The 19,707-nt window shown below is 37.0% G+C and overlaps 4 protein-coding genes across 4 annotated transcripts; 3 read left to right on the forward strand and 1 right to left on the reverse strand.

Annotated features, from left to right (window-relative positions):
- The first annotated feature begins 956 nt into the window (after positions 1-956).
- Positions 957-6,684, forward strand: soxF (SoxF protein). Its single transcript, NM_001128106.1, is given in 5 exon segments — positions 957-1,509; positions 1,742-1,859; positions 3,511-3,635; positions 4,353-4,414; positions 4,691-6,684. Coding segments are annotated over 5 exon segments (2,391 nt in total). The 5' UTR covers positions 957-984; the 3' UTR covers positions 6,252-6,684.
- Positions 6,685-8,561: 1,877 nt separating this feature from the next.
- On the reverse strand, positions 8,562-12,059 carry LOC100184449 (PIN2/TERF1-interacting telomerase inhibitor 1-like). The gene is made up of 8 exons (XM_002129729.5): positions 11,973-12,059; positions 11,406-11,515; positions 10,482-10,574; positions 9,882-9,969; positions 9,389-9,454; positions 9,205-9,296; positions 8,957-9,091; positions 8,562-8,887 (listed from the first exon to the last, which is right to left on the reverse strand). The coding sequence occupies exons 1-8, from the start codon at positions 11,983-11,985 to the stop codon at positions 8,702-8,704; spliced, it is 783 nt and encodes a 260-aa protein (XP_002129765.1). The 5' UTR covers positions 11,986-12,059; the 3' UTR covers positions 8,562-8,701.
- Positions 12,060-13,020: 961 nt separating this feature from the next.
- Positions 13,021-15,055, forward strand: LOC100182083 (mannose-binding protein A-like). The gene is made up of 4 exons (XM_002129926.4): positions 13,021-13,317; positions 13,550-13,573; positions 14,014-14,164; positions 14,680-15,055. Exons 1-4 carry the CDS (start codon positions 13,041-13,043, stop codon positions 14,936-14,938), a joined length of 711 nt encoding a protein of 236 aa, XP_002129962.1. The 5' UTR covers positions 13,021-13,040; the 3' UTR covers positions 14,939-15,055.
- Positions 15,056-16,530: 1,475 nt separating this feature from the next.
- LOC100179752 (mannose-binding protein C) lies at positions 16,531-19,326 on the forward strand. Its single transcript, XM_002129948.3, has 4 exons — positions 16,531-16,858; positions 18,136-18,159; positions 18,558-18,708; positions 18,952-19,326. The coding sequence occupies exons 1-4, from the start codon at positions 16,582-16,584 to the stop codon at positions 19,208-19,210; spliced, it is 711 nt and encodes a 236-aa protein (XP_002129984.1). The 5' UTR covers positions 16,531-16,581; the 3' UTR covers positions 19,211-19,326.
- The last annotated feature ends 381 nt before the right edge of the window (positions 19,327-19,707 follow it).

Genomic DNA, 19,707 nt, shown 5'->3' on the forward strand with positions numbered 1-19,707 from the left:
TGCTGTAGGAAGATGTTGAATATGTATGATAGAGAATTATGTGAAAAATGCAAACAACTAAATTCAAGTCGCACTGCTGCCTTTCCTGTCAATAGTTTCAATCTTTCACGTGAGCTGTATACCAGTAACATCCGGCTTTCACGGGCATCGGCACTGCGCATAAGGTGTATAAATTGTGCAAGGTGGCATTAAATAAATAATACAACAAGGCGACATTAAAGTGGTGAATTTAAAAAGGGGTAAATTCATGAATTGTAATATAGTAGGTTGGGGTAAGATGGTACACGTCTTTATTCTCTTTGTCGTCCGATATGGGAGTAAACAAAGAATATTTACAGAATTATATAACCGAATCATCACGACTCTGAAATAGCGTTGTTATTCGCTCAAACACGATTAGGAAATGTGGGATTTAGGTGCTAACGATATCCCATCTTACCCGAACTTACTATATAGTTGTTCAAAACACTTTTATATATTTCCAAATTTCACATTCTGGTAGAGCTATATTACCTATACGTTTCCCTGAGGTTGCCTGACTTCTCTCGTGCTATTTGCTGAGCAATAAAGAAAAAAGGGGAGCTCCGGAAATTATGGTGGATTGGTCTAACCTTTATTGCTTACTTCACATCAATTTGCTCGAGTCTGCAGCTCTGTTGCGTCTAAGGCGAATATATAACTTGCATACTCAGCTAAAAAAAACGCTAGGGCAAGGAAAACGTTTTTTTAACGTCGAAAAAAAGTCACAAAAAAATGGTGAAGTCATAGAAATTATATTAGTTTAGTAAATGCGTTTTTGATTTGGAAGAGATTATATAGCCGCAATTTTTACGCTTATATAGTTAAATTGTGAGACGAAAACACGATGACGCATTTTTGTTAAGTTGACGTACTTTAGGCTTGTAGAGACTGATATGTTTCATCGCAGTATTATGATTTACGTTTTGTTTTTTGTAGTTTTGTAGCGTCACTGTAGAATCGAAAATGACCGGCTTGCTTCACGTAGTGCCGCCTAATAATGCGGGTAGCGGTACCTTGCCCTACACGATACCAAGCGACGAATATTCAAGGTCTTTGACGTCATTCGTGGACCCCTACTCGTCTTTCAGCGGGTACTCACCACAAAGAGACTACCTCGAAAGTATGGGTCTCTTAACTCGGGCCGTATCAGGGTCATCACCCGAATCGAGCAAGAGCGTTTCGACTCCGTCCATTTTCACAGCTGGTCTCAACAGCGGTTTGTTCTACTCGCAATACTCTACTGTTACGTCATCAACCACGTCACCATATACGTCATCAAGTCAGTGGCTCTCACCGCAGGTCACGAACGCAGGTCACTACCAGCAATACGCTTGCCCCTACAACCTAACTAATGCATCGCAACCGAGTCTTGCAGTAAACGACCAAACCAGCTATTTATCCAGCTATCCTGAGCTGTACGCCGACACCATCACCAATAATACTTCAGTACGTAGCAGAAAATCAACGGAAACAGCCAAAGCCAAAAAGGTACATATTAACGTTACACTGCATTCTATTCGAAAGATTTGAATTTTTTGTCTATTGCATATAACCTTGCTTTAAGATTCCATAACAATATTGCTAAAAGTGTATGTTATTTACACCCAATACATTTCAGTCTTCTAGGCAGTTGTAAGAAACTGCCTAATAGACAATTACAGTGTGTTGACTTGCAGTTTAACCCACACCAGAAACCATCTAACCGCAATATTTCAATCAGGATGAACCGCGTATTCGGAGACCAATGAACGCTTTCATGTGCTGGGCGAAGACCGAACGAAAACGAATGGCAGCCGCATTTCCCGACCACCATAACGCCGAACTTAGTAAAATGCTAGGTAAAAGCACTTGATGTATAATTAGAGTATATAGTGTTTGCGTTTCCAACGACTGTGAATTAATCAAAGTGCTTCCGCTGTTGCGACATTTACGATTAAAAATTACCAACAACCGCGCTAACAAAAACATAACATTCATTAATAACGCGATGGCATTTAATGAGGGTCGCTCGGGAAGCGCAGGTGCTTAAATATCTTGCACTTGTTTATTGTGTGGCTCGTTCAAAATGGCCCAGTGTTTGGACCGGGGTACTAAGAATTGAATCGCTGTAACAGACTTTTGTTGCAGCACGTGTCGGCTGTCGATTGCTAGCTTATTAACAAGCCTTAAGTCGCGACTCGACGTCGTTTATGTCAGCTTTTTCCTGGCGTAAAAACTACGTTTCCGTTCGTCAAACGCTCCCAATGAGAAGGATGCCGTATTTCCTAATACCAAGAAGTTAACGTTATTTAAGTGCGCCATTAAATACTTTGATTCGCAATAGGATTCCGTTCCACGCGTAATTTATACCTCGATTGAACTGTGCGTAGCGAATAGGGTATGTATAGCAAACACTAAGGAATATTTAAACTATTAAAATGCTAGTACGCGCATTTTGTATGCAGTATCACGTTTTTTTAAATAACAGTAAGTATTTTTTTATAATTTTAAAAATAAAACTTATAAAAAAATCGGCCATTTTGTTTTCTGTCACTTGCAAGAGAACACATACGCGCTGTGCTTTAGCGGATAACTGAACCAGATAAGATTGAAAGGGCCTGGCTGTCCGCGGATGATTCGCGTTATCTCACCGGCGTATATCTGTAGCGTAACGGACCTGGTTAAATAATTTGATTCAATAAATCCGCCTATAAGGTTTGAGCGACATAGAGCGGAAAGAGGCCTGATGAGCGAACAATAATAACGGGAAACCGCAAACAATGGAGTGATGGGAGATAGGACGACGGTGCAAAGATCAAATTGCAAAATCCGTCGCACGGCGTTTCTCACTGATATATTCGACAACTATTTCAGCATTCAAGGGAAAATTTCGATTCGAGTTATTTATCATAAATGCATCACAAATACAGTGTACTGTTGTACGCATTTCGAGTTTCAACCACGCTTTTATTTGGTATATACTTTTATTAAATAGTTTTTTTCCAAAAGTGTGTATATAACCACTGACGTTTTGTTGCTAATTATCTGATTTTGTCGTATTGATTAATCCGATCTTTGTTACCGTATTCGAAGAAATGTAAAAAAACTATGTATGCCTAATGCTATTATGTTTCTGTTTCGGACACGCTTTCATCTATAGCGTAATTTAACGACTCTCGTTTTGTTGGTAATTTCCTTCTCTTCGTTTTATTAATTAACCTGGACTGTATTTACTGTATTCGAAGAATCAAATAGAAAGTTAGGCCATGTTTATGTTATTATAGCCGAATGAACTTCGAAAATAAGAAAAAAACTAGGTATGGGAGGGGGTTAAAAATTGCCGTTTTTAATGAAAATTAGTTTAAAGTTGCAAAAGCGACAAACATAAAAACTTTCGAAATGTTTGAAGTGTTTTTTTTTTTACAATACCCTGTCGTATAAAGTCTAATATACCGTGAAAGAGTAAGTTACGCTTCAGTATTCAATATAAAACATTGGTATTTTCTTAAGGTAAAAAATGGAAAGAAATGTCAAATGAGGACAAGCGTCCTTACATCACAGAAGCGGAAAAGCTACGGATGAAACATATGCAGGAGCATCCAGATTATAAATACAGACCAAGGCGCAAACCAAAGGTAAAAATTGCAAAAGTCATATTTTTGTGCAAACTTTTCTTTTAATTTGATTTTAATAATTAAACATGTTCTTCTGGTTTGTGTACGTTAGGTGCAGCAGTTACGCGCTTTATCCATAAGTTTTGTAATTAGGTTTTGCTTTAAAAAGCGTATTGTTACAACCGTCGTTTTACCGTTTACTATGACTTAGCACATAATATCTAAATATCCTGATCGTGTTTTAAACAATTAACAACGGTCTATAGAAGTCGTAAGGATACGGTTTAATAATTCTTTAAATGTTCTTTGTTTACTCCCAAATGGGACGATAAAATAAAATAAAAAGATGTCCCATCTTCCCCCACCCTACAATACAAAATAAAGTTATTCTAATTATTCCAATGCAATGTATGTATTCCGTTCCCCTTAAACGAGTGAATACAAGGAATCAGTATAGAGCCGAGTTTCGGTAATATTATATATCCTGGTTTTCGTTTTTCAGTTTCCTGAAAAACATTTCGAAATATGACACTGATTACTGCTGCAGTATACTGGCAGGTCTTTGCTATTTTCCAATCTTTGCCATTTTCTGGTCTTTGCTATTTTCTGGTCTTTGCTGTTTTCTGGTTTTTACTTTTTCCTGATCTTTGCTATTTTCCAACCGATGCTATGCCTTGAATCTACTCACTAATACATTTCACATCTGAAAAATTATGATAATCAATATGCGTTTTGCAGGAGCCAAAAAGTCGTCGAGGCAAAACAACGGCGGCCGATGACAAGGGCGTCACTGGAGACCAGTAAGTAAAAAATCGTAGTGTACTGTGGGGTGAGATGGGATACTGTTAGCAGCTAAATTCCAACTTTCCTGATCGTGTTTTGAACAAATAACAGCGCTCTTTTAGAGTCGCGGAGCTACGGTTATATAATTCTGTAATTATTTTTTATTTACTACAAAACGCGACTCCCAAAAAAAGTTTAAATTATGGCCCACCTTAAAACGAAAATGTCCCACATTACCCCACTATACCTAATTAAAATTTGATTTACATAACCATTGCTTTTGTTTCTCGCAGTTTCGGCGGCAGCACAAACTGTGGAAAAACCTTGAACACAAAACTCGGTACCACAGGCAAGCTAGTTAACGGGAAGTCAATTTATTCAGCGAATTCCCTTTTCTCAAGCGACCAGGCGCACGTGCGACGTAACCATAGCAACAATAACAGTCGGCACGGGAACAAATATGGCGAAGGGTTTTCAAACTCTTTCAGTTTTTATGATTCCACCGCTTCCTTCCCGTATGCGAGCCTCGAGAGTTTATTTTCTAATACTCCAAATAGCTCCAGCTACCAAATCAAGCATAAATCTCCCGGCGAAAGAATGAAAAGTTTGTTCGATTCGTGCAGCAGTACGTCGAAGTGCGACATTAACTTTGATGGGCAAGCATACACAAACCGCGCGAACCAAAGCTCTTTATTCAACTACAACACAACAGTATCTTCCCCGCAAATACGCAACCCAATTGATTTTTCCTGCTTTACAAAATACACTGCTCCATCCACTAACCGATACACTGACTTCACTGCAGTTACCACCTGTCAATCAACCGGGCTCGACCCTTACGCAACCAGCGGTTACAGCAGGAGCCGACAGTTGTCTAAGGACCGCTTCTTCTCAAAACACATCAAGCAAACATTCATGGATACTATACATCCGAGCAACTGTGGTTTCCCAACACAATCCAACCTCGATCAAACATACAACGCAGGCAACGTGGACCCCGTGTTTGACCCAATCAATGCTGATCTTACTTCTGATAACTACTACGACACTATACCGCCTTTCTCTTGCGCTGGACCACGCCAACTTCCCACTTACCCGGCGCCGGGGTCTACAGACACAAGTTACCAAGTGGAGCATCCCGACTCTAGTTTTGTAAGCGATAACCTTTCGTTTCCAAGCTACAAGCCAGCGGATACGAAATACTTCACTCCAGGATTAAGCGCAACGCACGATGAAACAAAGTACAATCCAATGGTAGCACACAACTTCACGAATATGGGATACCGCTCGCATGAAAATTTAGCGTCAACAAGTTACACTCAAAGCTTGAAGACTGAAGCGTCGCCAAACGCTGAAATGTACGATGCTACTACAGAAAACTGCGACTGGAAGAAAAAGGGCGAATCAGAGGTTTATTACCAGAACGGTCCACCACATTACCAACATAGCAGTCAAGATGAGCTGTACGAAACTAACTCCGTTCAAAGGTATGACAAATCGCCTTCAACATCTCGAAGTTTGTTCATGGATTCGCCGACGACTTCTGAGCTGCATTTCGAATCGCAAAACGAAGCTGTACGCAGCAGTGAACCGACTGAGGTCGATTTTGTGGGCAGCGAAGACCAGCAACGTAAGATGAGTGTTTACTACGACCCAGCGACGACGGCTGAAAACGATGCGGAGTTCGCTAAGTACGAAGGAAAGGCTACCGCTGCCCAGGAATCGGTTGATATAAAAACAGCGCCGTTTGGAAGTGAAGAAACGAATGCTGTGTACAGCAAAGAGTCAGAAGCGACAGCCTCAATCAGCGTTACTGACTCAATTGGATTTGAAGAGTCGAACCAGCAAATTTGACACTAAATAGTGCTTTTTTTGCACACTGCCATCCAGCGACCAATTTCTCTGTGAACTATCGCGAATAGTACTTCAGACAATCATTTATGTGCCAAGAGAAGAGAATTGTAACTTTTATTACCAGATAACATCAACCATACATTTACACAGCTGTGATATATATGTTTCAAGCATGTTGCTCTACAGTTGGTGTTGTGTTACACAAGTTAGCAAAACGACTATTATACGATGCGATGTGTGCAATAATTTAAAATTTTTCTTTATAATTCAATCGTATATTACTGCCAACAAATTTTTGACGCGCTCCGGTCGAATGTGTAACGTATTTTTTTCAACGTTGTTTTTTTCCAGCTTATTTACTGAATTAATATTCCAGTGTATTTATAACGGTAAAGCGTCTATTGAATAAAACGCTTTAAAAGCATACGACAAATACTGGCTTCCGTTTACCAGGAAAACGACGATCATAGCTAAGTTACATCCTTCGCTTGTGGATATACTTAGAAATACACGGCCGTGTTGCAAACAACTAATACGAAGTTAGGGAAAGCAATTGAGGATGCGCTTCTCCTATTTCGTAGCTATCACGAGTTTTCAATGAAAAATATCAGCCAATAATTCGTTGATGCCGCGCACGCGAGAAAACACGGATCGAATTTTAACAAATAATTTGATCGACTGTTAGTTCATTCCAACTTAAATTCACTGCAATCGCAGGAAGTGACGTCACCTTACACGTCATGACGTCACGCGTGAATTCTATGAGGGGAAACGATGTAGTTACGTAACGGGTGAAATGTGAATGTGGTTTTCATTTATTTCAAGCAATTCCAAACGCGCAGCATTCAATTAACGGAAGTTACAACACGCGTGGATAACTACAGCATGCACTCTTATAAACAGGCATGACCCTTTAAAAGCAATGTTTTAACTCTAGCTATATGGGAAGCACACACACACCATGTTTGTTACTTTGCTCAAGCAGTTTTTACCCGTAGCGTGTTAATCCAAAAGTCACTTGCAATTACATTTTTTTTGATGTCTGAATAAATTTGACCTACGTTAAGTAATAGAAGGAATAAGTAACAAAAATACGTTATATAGTACTGTGGGGTAAGATGGGATACCGTTAGCACCTTAATCCATATTTCCGGATCGTGTTTTCAGCAATTTTCAACAGTCTATGAGAGTCGTGAGAATACAGTTTTATAATTGTTTGTTTACTACTAAATAGGACGAAAAAATAGAATGAAAAGTAGTCCCGTCTTGCCCCACCAGGCTATGGGCCTAGTATATAGTATAATGGGGTACGATGGGACACCTTTTCTTGGTAACTTAACTGCGCCTATGCTATACCATACGGGGGTTATTATTAAAGGTAACTCTGGACAGCTTGATGCATTGTCTTGGCTGAATAGATGACTCACAAGGTATAACGGTGGAAAGTTTCAAGCCCTTTGTAAGTGATGATCACGCATCGTTCCGGGTTTCACTTCAAACAATGGATGACACGTAATTCCCCTTAGCGCTTCTTCCTTTACTTTCGTATCAATAAGAAATCTGGAAGTATAGCTAACCTGCTTGGTACTTTCTGTATACACTGTTGCTAGTTTTTTTCTTTGTGGGGGGGGGGGCACTGACAAGTTGTCTCGAAGTAAACAAAACTTTAAGTTGCCTTCCGCATTTTGTACGGTGGAATTTTATTAAAACGATCATGTAACGTCACAATGTCTCTTTGAAACCGCTTGCCTCTAGACTGACAGATTTAGGGATCAGTAGTTGCTAAGTTTTCATGCTCAACGCTGCCACCATTTTTGCGGTGTTTTTTTGGTTAAAAGTGCTAACGGCAATTGCTCAAATCCAGTGTTTGTTTTTTATGGGTTGTCTATCATTCAACCAAAAATTTCCCAAAATATATTCACAGTATGCTCACAACTGTGCATAGCGCACTTTAAGGCCGATTATCTGCGCCGCGGCAAAGTAGTTAGCGCGCTGCCTCTAACCCAGAGGTAATGGGTCCAAGGTTTGTCACTGCTACCATTGTGGCGTATGTGTCCGTCGGCAATACACTTAACGGCGATTGCTTCAACCCAGTGGCCACTAATGAGTTGTCCAAATTATTGGCCATACATAAAAAAAATGGCTCACAAAGTTACATACTTGGTCATTTGTAAGCTGGCACGAGGTGTATGAAACCGGTGTTATAACGACTGTCGTTTTCCGGGGACGCGAATACAAAGCAAGTAATAGCCTATTCATTCTTTTTAGTAGTGGACTGTTTCTGTAAGAAATTAAAAACGCCAAGAAAGTAGGAAATTTGAGACTTTCGAGTAGACCTCATGTTAATTCATTCTATTGTGATAAATTCAGCAAAAATCATAAAAACAAAAAGTTTTCATAATTGCCTATAAAACAACTATTTATGGATAATGCAACATAGAAACAATATATCATCTTTGGTTGGCTTTGTCATTGCTAACGCAGTCTTCGGCTACACTAGAAATTTTTGCTTTTTTATTTCGTGACTTTTTGTCTTTCTTTTTTCTTTTTTTTGAATTAATATTTTCTGTTTCCTTTGATTTTGACTTTTTCTTTTTTGATTTTTTCGGTAAAATTTCTGTTTCTTTCGGCAGTTCCTGCACAAGAATTAAATTGTGTATGTTAATTTACATAAAAAGTAGAATAAATCATGAAATAATAATTACCACATCATTCAATGCTTCTTCAGTTGGTTTTTTAACAGACATACTTTGAATTGCACTCATTTTCATTTTAAAGTATTCCTGTACACTATATTGTGAGGTAGTTGTGAATTTTGCCTCTGTTGGTTCTTCTTTTTTCTAGGATAAAAAGATAATTAATTAATTCCCATTTAGTGGTCACTAGTGGGTTGTCAAATTGTCAGCCATACGGAAAAAACAATCATCCGAAAAATTAAAAACTAAAAATATACTTCAATTTGTTGAGTTTTATTAGGAGCTTGTGTAGCAGTTTGACCAAAAATGGCCGCCATGTCAGCTGACTTGTAATTGGAAATATCTTTTCCTGGAACATAAAACAAACAAATTATTGATCAGAAATAAGTACAGTATTATGTATTTATGGTATGGTAACAAAATAAAAACAATATAACTGACCATTTGCAAACTTTTTGTAATGAATTCTTTTTTGAAGTTTTGATTTTTCTGCAAGGCTAGAAATTTCTGAAACAAATATTAAAAAAATAATAAAAAAAATGCATATTACGCTGTGAAAAAAACATAGTTTAGCAGAAATGGTACAGTAGAATTAGAAAACATATAAAAACTTTTTCAATTAATTAGCCACTGGCTAATTAATTTTTTGACTGACATTTTAACATCCTATTCAGGTATGCCTATACTAATGTAAATAATTAGAAGTATATTAGTACAGCATAGCCAGCATAGTACTCTAATGAAAATGGCCTTAAATAGAATGTCACAAGATCAATTAAATAGGATGGGACAAAATTCATAATACTCTTATTTGGCGAGTGAGAATATTGCAAAGCGAGAATATTGTCTTCAAGTTTGTGCAAAAATTAATTCGCCAGAACAACCTGTGAAAAGTTTGTAAATAAAAAGATTAAAAGTTGGTAACTAAACAAACCTGTCGTTGGGGTTTCAGTTTCATTTTGATTTTGATTTAAGTTAGCCAGCAACTCTGAGAAACTATCTTGGTGGGCAACCCAGTTGTTCTGAAAAAGTGAAACGTAAATACTGTATCAATGTATATTTAATTTGCATTGAACAAATTATGTACAAGTAAAATTTAAAAGGTGCAAAACTATAATTATGAAATTTAAAATGGCAATGGCGCTTTGGCATAGTGGTTAGCACACCTGCCTCTAGCCCAGAGTTTTTAGGTTCGATGCCAAATGCTGCCAAAATTGTCTGCATGTATGTCCTGGGGTAAAACATTTAACAGTAATTATTCCAACCCCTGATTCCGTTATATTAATCACCCACAAAGTAACATACATAGTAGAAGTGAGGTTAGATGGGACACCTTTAGCACTTAATATCAAAATATCCTGATCGTATTTTAATAAACCAACAACAGTCTATAGGAATCGTGAGATATTGTTTTATAATATTTTGTATGTTCGTTGTTTACTACCAATTGGGACAGGAAGAGAATAAAAAGGTGCCCTATCCCCCCCCCTCCTACTATATATAACAAGTTTTGTACGAAACACATATATGGCACCTCATGAATATGAGTGAATCCAACGCCACGAGTTCCATTTTTTACCGACACTTTAACAATATCTGTTGAACCAGCTTCATCTGCTCCAAGTCCCTTTGGAAAAAAAAAGCAAACTTTTTATCATACATATTTTAATTGTTATATATATATATATTTATTAATATAAAATATTATTGTATATAATATTACATATTAATGCAGCATATAAAACAGCCAATATTTTTCTCTCCTTTTTACCCAGAAAAGCTGTTTGCGATGAAATGTTTTTTTTTAGCGGTTTAGGGGGTTATCCTTTCTCACCCAAAGTACCCCATTGTTCTTTATTATCCCACTTGACTATAATTGTTTTTATCAGTCAGTAGTATGGGGAGTTTATAACTCTAAATTGAGTTAATTGTTGAATTGTTTAGGTTGTTTATCAACTTGTAAATCCATTGGGCAACTGAGTAATAAACTAGTACACAACAAACAAATCTGGCACAAAACATAATTACATTCGAAAATTAAAAAAGCAATTAAATATAAATATTAAGTAGGTACGTATTTAGTCCTGCATTTATAGTTATCAATAGTTCCACAAAGAGGTAACACGTCTCTTTATTTATTCTTAGTTGATCACATTCCAGTTTGCAGAGTATGGCAAGTGCACGAGCGATTTTGTTCACACTTTTGGGTATGTAAGCACACCATAATTTGTCCCATGCAAGCCAATTATTTAAACAATAAAAAAAAGGATTAAATTAAGTAGGATTTCCTAACGTGGCTTGAAATGTACGTGCTATTTACCCTTTATTTATTATGAAAGCAGGCGCGCACGCGAAAAATAACCGCCTTGCACGCATGAGATCTCGTCAGGAACTTCCATATTCTTGGTTGACCAGATTTAATAGCGTTAAAACATAGTGTTAAATATCATTAACTTACTTTTCCTTTTTTCCAACCCATTTTTTCCAACATTTTCACCCCGTAACGAGACTCATCTTTGCTCCACGTTGTATTTCGGGGATCAATCGACCATTTCTGCTTTCGTCGCGCTATACAAATTCAACATGTTTTAATGGTTGGATTCGTTGACATAAGATTCCGATTTGTCAAACGCGCACAAAAATTCATCGGAATTGGCACCGGCAAATCCAATGCATTTTGTTGCAAGACAGCGTTCGTTTTGCGCCATCTTTTGTTGATAAAACTGCTTTTATCCGATCTAGGCAACTGTTTAACTTTTCTAACTGGCCCTTTCCTAAAAATAATCCAGTGGCACGCTCTCCCCCCCTTGTACTATCTTTTAATATAGTGTTCGTACTTCGTATTATACATATCGATATCATCAGCATTCAGTAAATTAACAATTTTAGTTTACACAAGGTATTATAGACCATCTTGTTGAATCCACTTGAATATATGGCCAAACACTACTAACAAAACAATTACTGTATTTCTGTTTTCTCAATATTTTATCCACATACGTCAATACATAAACATAAAACTTACGTTCGGCTAACATCCTCTTGTTTTAGAACACACGTGGAAAACACCTGTAGCCAACAATTCTGTCAAAATAATTGACAGAACAGTGTTGCCAAATTTAAAACACCAGGACTAATCTTCCCCTGACAGTTTCTGTCCGATCTTTAAATTCTGTTTTACTCTTGTTGTATCTTTTCCATAATTTATCAATGTTAAGCTGTAATTAGACAAGCCAAATTAAAAAGTCCGGTGGCAGGGTGTAATTTATTGAAAATCCAACTTCAATTTGTTATAAGGAAATATTTGTACAATTAACCAAGGAACTTAAAACAGCCAAATCAATCTTTATGTTATTTGTTCTAGCACGCGTTATCAATACGCCTACCCAGTACCCTGTCTCAAAATCTTGTGCTTAATTATATTTGTTCGGAGTAATAGTAAACTTTAACAATCAGTAAATCACGACAGAAACGGACAAAATAGACAAAACGGACGAATTCTGGAAAACAGTGTACAGCCACCTTAAGAACAAATATTTATTAATGCTATACGTTCCGGGAATTATACAATTTGTAAAGAGTTTCCAAGTACATGTCAGCTAAAGTCAAATATTATTAAAAAATTGGGGAAGTTTCCGTGATGATATATTATCACAGGCAATAAAATCTTGATCTATAAAAGCCAAGAACTGAGTTGAAATCTCTACTCCGATAAGGGTCCTTTAGTATTATCGTGGAAATGGTGGTATAGTATGGGGTTATGCCCCTATATGTAAATTAATGTTAGCAGCATAAAACTTATAGTACTGTGGGGTAAGATGGGATATCGATATTTCCTGATGGTGTTTTAAATAATCAATGACACTCTTTTAGAGTCACGGGGCTACAGTTATATAATTATGTAAATATTCTATTTTTACCACTAAATGGGCCGAGAAAAAATGTTCTATTTTATCCCACCCTACTATACAGCCGTTGACCGTTGTTAATTGTTCAAAACTAGATCAGGATATTTAGTTACTATGTACCAAAGGTGTCCCATCTTCCGCCACAGAACTATATGATTACAATTTTTCAGAATTTATAAGTGAAAATGTTTTCGTTCAAAGTGTGCGTCGTGTTCATTATCGGTCTCCATGCAGCTGTGTACGCGGGAGACAACATCTACTTAACTTGTTCCGAGAGCGGGCCGCCATTGGAAGGGAACCAGGGGCCACCTGGGCCAGCGGGGCCGGCCGGTCCCAAAGGGCCGAAAGGGGACACAGGGGTCACTACTGAGCTAGAACACACCGTGCATAATTTGGAAAAAAGGTTGCAAAAAGCCGAGAGGGATATTGTAGTGATGACAAAAACGATCAACGAAATTAACAGTAAGTATTGTTTTAGGGATTTTTAATAATATAACTTTATTTGACTCTTTGATTTTTCTAGTTTATTTGTTCACTTTATGTGACAGTATATAGCGACAAAAAACGGTTGTTAAAACACCTTTACAGTTATTAACATATCCACGTTCAGTTAAAAGAAAATAAGCGTGGTCGCTACACTTAGTAAAATGTCCATAATGTAACAGAAATAATTATTTTTGCTTTATTTTTGCAGGTCACACTTGCCAATGCATGGAAGGTATGTAAATCTGTCAATATCTTTAAATAAATTTGTGTAAACAAATACTGCATTATATAAGTCTGCCCAAATTTTCCGTTAACTTAAACAATGAATGTGATTAAAACACTTCTTACACGATATATACATTAACAATAAACAGAAACGTGATAAAGCGAGCACGGAGTATATGAAACAGACACCCCTGTTATAACGACTGTCGTTGCCCCGCCACGCGAGGGTAAACTTTATATTTAAATAGTATTAAAAATCAGTTTCACCGACAACTTTCTGCATAATATTGAATGAATGCAACTTGCTTTATTCGTGGCTGGAAAACAACAGTCTTTATAACACGGGTGTTCTGTTTTATACACCTCGTGCCAGCTTACGAGTTTTCACGTATGTAGTTTTGTGGGTGATTATTGATAAACCTATTTTACAATTACATTTATTTTCAGTTATTGATGGGAAAGTTTGGTATGGACCCGGAAACGGTTACCTATACCTGATTATTGTAAGCGATATGACATACGACGAAGCTAGATCGAAATGTAGCAAATACGGAGCTACACTTGCAGTGCACGGACCCAAGAACAGAGATGTTATGAAGTAAGGGCATTTGTATACGTCAGTGACTTCTATACGCGATTTAAAACTATACCACACATACTTAGTACCGTAAAAAATCCTGCAATTTTACAATTCTTATTTGGGATAGCATTATAAGAATATGCCATATATGAGTTGAGTGATAGAACACCTTTACATTTTTCTTTCCCGTCCCATTTCGCCGTAAGAATTTTTAAAAAATTATAACTGTAACACTGCGACTCTTAAAGAGCATTGGTAATTGTTTAAAACACGATCATGAAATATAGGGTTTGGTTGATAACGATATATCCCATCTTATCCCACAGTACTATATAACACCATTTTAAAACGAACAACTTTTGGTTCGTATCAAATTCCGTTATATTAAATATATCACACACAAAGTAACATACATGGTAACTTGTAATCAGCTGGCACAAGGTGTATGAAACAGAACACTCGTGTTATATCAAGTGTTGTTTCCCGGCCACGCGAGGATAAAGTACGTTACATTCATTTATTCATATATGCAGAATCCTTCACAAACAGTTGCCGGTAACCACCCAGGAAGACTATTGGATTGGTCTTACCGATAAACAGAGTGAAGGCAGATTTGTGTGGGAGGATGGCTCGGCACTGAAAAGCAGCGAAGCGAATTGGTATCCTGGTGAACCGACCGACTATGAACATAATGAAGATTGTGTCGGTGGCAATTTCAGAGACAGTCTTCAATGGAATGACTACAAGTGCTCAGACGGACAGTTATACGCGCTTTGCGAACGTCGAGAGTAGACCTTGGCTTAATACCAAACAAATGCAGTGAATTTGAACAATCAAATTTGCACATGTATATTGTGTTTAATTCAAAATTGTTGTATTCGGTTAATTAATAAATAACACATGTTGGTATGAGAGCGTTCCAAGCTTTGAGTGTGGGGTTACCGTCGCAGCTATTTAATAACAGGAGATTAAAGAATAAATGCTAGAATAAAGAATTGAGATAAGTGCGGAAAAAAGTCGCCCAAAAAACAACAACAACAACAACAACAAGAACAATTGTTAGACGAAAAAGGATCTATATGACCACTACATGCTCAATAATATAGAGTATATGGTGGGAAAGATGGGACACCTTTTCACTCTATTTTCTTGTCCAATTTAGTAGTAAACAAAAAAACATTCAAAGTATTATAAAACCGTATCCTCACGACTCCCAAATACCGTCGTTAATTGTTTAAAACACGATCAGGATATTTGGATATTATGAGTTAAAGGTGTCCCGTCTTCCCCAACCCAAGGAGCTATAAGGCTTCTTTCACACACATTCATTACATTTCAACCGGCAAAGTCAGAAACTCCATCTTTGTATAAAGTGCTCACTGCTATTTTGTATTTGAATATGCAGCTTGATATAGTGACAGTGGGGAAAGATGGGACACCTTTAGCACATAATATCCAAATATTCTGATCGTGTTTTAAACAACTAATTAACAATGGTGTATATGTGAGTTGTGAAGATACGGTTTTATAATTCTTTGAATGTTCTTTGATTTTACTACCAAATGGGACGAGAAAATAGAATGAACAGATGTCTCATCTTCCCCCACCCTACTATATTGCACAAATAATGTTCGAAAAGAAACTGATCATATATTTTCAGGTTATTAAAAGGCGTCTTATTTTTTTACACTGCGGACTAATATAAGCCTATCAATACATCCACTCGGAAAGTTTTGTTCTGAGAAATAGTAAACTTTAACGATTAGTTAATCACGACATAATAAAATAATTCTCCAAACATAGGTTTAATCAATTTACACAAAACTGTATATTTGTTCAATAAAATTAAGCCAACTCCTAGTCGTTTCTTAGGCCACAATTGCCATAAAAACTAAGTATATCCACAGTATCCAAGGTCCTATTACCGTAAGAGCAAATATATATTCATTTTATACGTTCCTGGAAATTATAAAATTTGACAAGAATTTCCAAGTACTTGTAAGCAAAAGTCAAATATTATTAAATAAAAATTGGGAAGTTGACGTGATGATATATTATCACAAGCAATAAAATCATCTATAAAAGCCAAGAACTGAGTTGAAATCTCTACTCCCATAAGGGTCCTTTGGTATTATCGTGGAAATGGCGGTATAGCATAGAGGTTATGTCGGTAGGCTATGTCAATGTTGCCAGAATAACACTTATTATAGTTCTGTGGGATAAGATGTGATACCCTTAGCAACTTTAGTTCATATTTCCTGATCGTGTTTTAAATAACAACAACAATATTTTGGAGCCGCGCGGCTACGGTTATATATTTTAGTGAATATTGTATTCTTACTCCAAAATAGGCCGAGAAAAGATGAAAAACATGATCCATCTTATCCCACCCTACTATAATGATTATTATTTTCCAGGATTTATAAGATCCTGAAATGTTTTCGTTCAAAGTGTGCTTCGTATTCATCATCAGTCTTCATGTGACTGTGTTGGCCGGTGACAACACTTACTTAACTTGTTCCGAGAGCGGGCCGCCATTGGAAGGGAACCAGGGGCCACCTGGGCCAGCGGGGCCGGCCGGTCCCAAAGGTCCGAAAGGGGACACAGGGGTCACTACTGAGCTAGAACACACCGTGCATAATTTGGAAAAAAGGTTGCAAAAAGCCGAGAGGGATATTGTGGTGATGACAAAAACGATTAATGAAATTAACAGTAAGTATTGTTTTAGGGATCTTTAATAGTTTGACTCTTCGATTTTTTTACTTTATTTGTCCACTTTATGTGACAGTATATAGCGACAAAGCAACAGTTGTTAAAAGACCTTTACAGTTAAAAACATTTTCACATTAATGCGAAGAAAATAAGCGTGGTCGCTACACCAAGCAGACAATAACAAGAGATCACAGATCTAATGAATGAACACGTTTTAAACTAATTAGCATAAGATAGTAGAGTCGGGGAAGATGGGACACCTTTAACACATAATATCCAAATAGCCTGATCGTGTTCTAAACAATTAACAACGGTCTGTGGAAGTCGTGAAGATACGGTTTGATAATTCATTAAATGTTCTTTGTTTACTACCAAATGAAAGAAGAAAACAACTGAAAAGGTGTCCCATCTACCCCCACCTTGCTATATTAAATAATCCTTTTACTAAAACGGTCGACTGGGCTCGATCAAAAACAAATCTGAAGTAACCAACAAAACGGGTTCTAGTCGCCATTGGTGATTGTGGAGCAGTATAGGCAGAATGTATTTATACATGTATTATAACTAATGAAACTGATAACGTATGAGGATTGAGTGATTGGTAAAGAATATGTGTATATACGCTTTGTACAACTCCTGTACCATGTGTTTATTGTAAACTTACACTAGTTAATGTTGTCGTCGCTTAAAAACGCTTGTTTTCATGAATTTTGACAAACCGTAATCACGCAGTAATTAGGTAATGTTAGAAGTTAATATTAATCATATGATGTTGAATTAAAAATAATGTTTCAATTACAATTAATGATAATACGGTATAAGAGTAGTGCATTTAATACGTCCCCACTTAAATGCTAATAGTTTGATTCAGTCGTGAATCGTTGTGTGGATTTCTTATCTTTTCTTATATATTATGATTTGATTTAAATCAAGAGATTAAAGAAAATGCTAGAATTAAGAATTGAGATAAGTGCGGAAAATAGTCTCGCAAAAAAACAACAACAACAACAAGAACAACTGTTTGACGAAAAAGGATCTATATGACCACTAACGTGTTCAACAAGAACAGTTCTATTTGTCTCTTCGATTACCGCAGCGAAGGTTTAGAAATATTTAAAACGAAGACAGGACATAGCGACAAAACAACAGTCGTTAAAATACACTTACAGTTAAAAATATATTTACATTTAATGTGAAGAAATAGGCGCCGTCGCTATTGTGAAATGACCATATAGTTGAACAGATATACTTTTGAACTAATATCTATATATTTGCAGGTCACACTTGCCAATGCATGAAAGGTATGTATACCTGTCAATATTTTTCAGTAGATATGTTTAAATAAATACCTAATTCAGGTTTGCCCAAATTTACCGATAACTTAAACAATAATGAATGTGATCAAAACGCCGTGAACAAAACGCATGTGAACCATGACACCTCTGCTATAACGACTATAGTTGCCCCGTCACGCAAGGCCAAATTTTACATTTAATATGTATTAAAAATCAACTTCACCGGTATTTTCCTGCATATTGTATTGACTAAATGCTACTTGCTTTATCCTTGCATGGGGAAAACGAAAGTCGTTATAACACGGGTGTTCTGTTTCATACACCTCGTGCCAGCTTACGAGTTTTCACGTATGTAGTTTTGTGGGTGATTATTGATAAACCTATTTTACAAATACATTTCTCAGTTATTGATGGAAAAGTTTGGTACGGACCCGGAAACGGTTACCTATACCTTATTATTGGAAGCGGTATGACGTACGACGAAGCTAAATCGAAATGTAGCAAATACAGAGCTACTCTTGCAGTGCACGGACCCAAGAACAGAGATATTATGAAGTAAGGGCGCTCGCATTTCTATTCTATGTGGGTAAGGTCCCGCGGGGCGGCATGCATTAACAACGGTCTATGTGAGTCGTTAAGACACAGTTTTATGATTCTTTGAATGTTCTTTGTTTACTACCAAAGTGGACGATAAAATGGAATTAAAAGGTATTGTGACGATCATGAAATATGGGATTTAAACCATTTTAAAATGAACAACTATTTTGATCCCTAATAAAGTCCGTTATATATATGCAGAATCCTTAACAAACAGTTGCCGGTAACAACCCAGGAAAAATATTGGATTGGTCTTACCGATAAACAGGGCGAAGGCAGATTTGTGTGGGAGGATGGCTCCTCACTGAAAAGCAGCGAAGCGAATTGGTATCCTGGTGAACCGAACGACTTTGAAAATAAAGAAGATTGTGTCGGTGGCAATTTCGCAAACAGTCTTCAATGGAATGACTACAAGTGCTCACACGAAGGGTTGTACGCACTTTGCGAACGTCAAGAGTAGACCTTAATACCAAACAAATTGAGTGTATTTGGACAATTCAATTTACACATGTGTTGTATTCAAATTAAAATTGTTGTATTCTGGTAATTAATAAATAAATCACGTTGGTATGAGAATGTTTCAAGCCTCGGGTGTGGGCTTACCGTCGCAGCGCTAATTAGTAATAATAATATAGTACGGTTGGGGGGGAGATTGGACACCTTTTCGTTCTATTTTCTTGTCCAATTTGGTGGTAAACAAAGAAAATTCAAAGAATTATAAAACCATATCCTTACAACTCCCATAGACTTGTGTTACTGGTTTAAAACACCTCAGGATATTTGGATATCATGTGCTAAAGGTGTCCGGTCTTCTCCGCCCTACTATGATAACTTTATTTATCTCTTCGATCACGGTGGCGAAAATACAGGCTATAGCGACAAAACAACAGTTCATAAAACACGCTTATACATTTAGTCGGCCAAATGTGCCGATCCGTTGACCGAGCATATTCGCAA

This window comes from Ciona intestinalis, chromosome 7 (assembly GCF_000224145.3).
Source record: "Ciona intestinalis chromosome 7, KH, whole genome shotgun sequence".
Classification (NCBI taxonomy): Eukaryota; Metazoa; Chordata; class Ascidiacea; order Phlebobranchia; family Cionidae; genus Ciona; species Ciona intestinalis.

What these genes read in the sequence shown, in the direction of transcription:
- LOC100184449 (XM_002129729.5), bottom strand. An exon ending in TTACAAAAAGTTTGCAAATG is followed by an intron (nt 9,297 to 9,388) that starts GTCAGTTATATT and finishes TTTATGTTCCAG; the next exon opens with GAAAAGATATTTCCAATTAC. An exon ending in AAGAAGCATTGAATGATGTG is followed by an intron (nt 8,888 to 8,956) that starts GTAATTATTATT and finishes ATTCTTGTGCAG; the next exon opens with GAACTGCCGAAAGAAACAGA.
- LOC100182083 (XM_002129926.4), top strand. Translation starts at nt 13,041, where the DNA reads ATGTTTTCGTTCAAAGTGTGCGTCGTGTTCATTATCGGTCTCCATGCA. An exon ending in AACGATCAACGAAATTAACA is followed by an intron (nt 13,318 to 13,549) that starts GTAAGTATTGTT and finishes TTATTTTTGCAG; the next exon opens with GTCACACTTGCCAATGCATG. An exon ending in CACTTGCCAATGCATGGAAG is followed by an intron (nt 13,574 to 14,013) that starts GTATGTAAATCT and finishes ATTTATTTTCAG; the next exon opens with TTATTGATGGGAAAGTTTGG.
- LOC100179752 (XM_002129948.3), top strand. Translation starts at nt 16,582, where the DNA reads ATGTTTTCGTTCAAAGTGTGCTTCGTATTCATCATCAGTCTTCATGTG. An exon ending in CACTTGCCAATGCATGAAAG is followed by an intron (nt 18,160 to 18,557) that starts GTATGTATACCT and finishes TACATTTCTCAG; the next exon opens with TTATTGATGGAAAAGTTTGG. An exon ending in AAGAACAGAGATATTATGAA is followed by an intron (nt 18,709 to 18,951) that starts GTAAGGGCGCTC and finishes ATATATATGCAG; the next exon opens with AATCCTTAACAAACAGTTGC.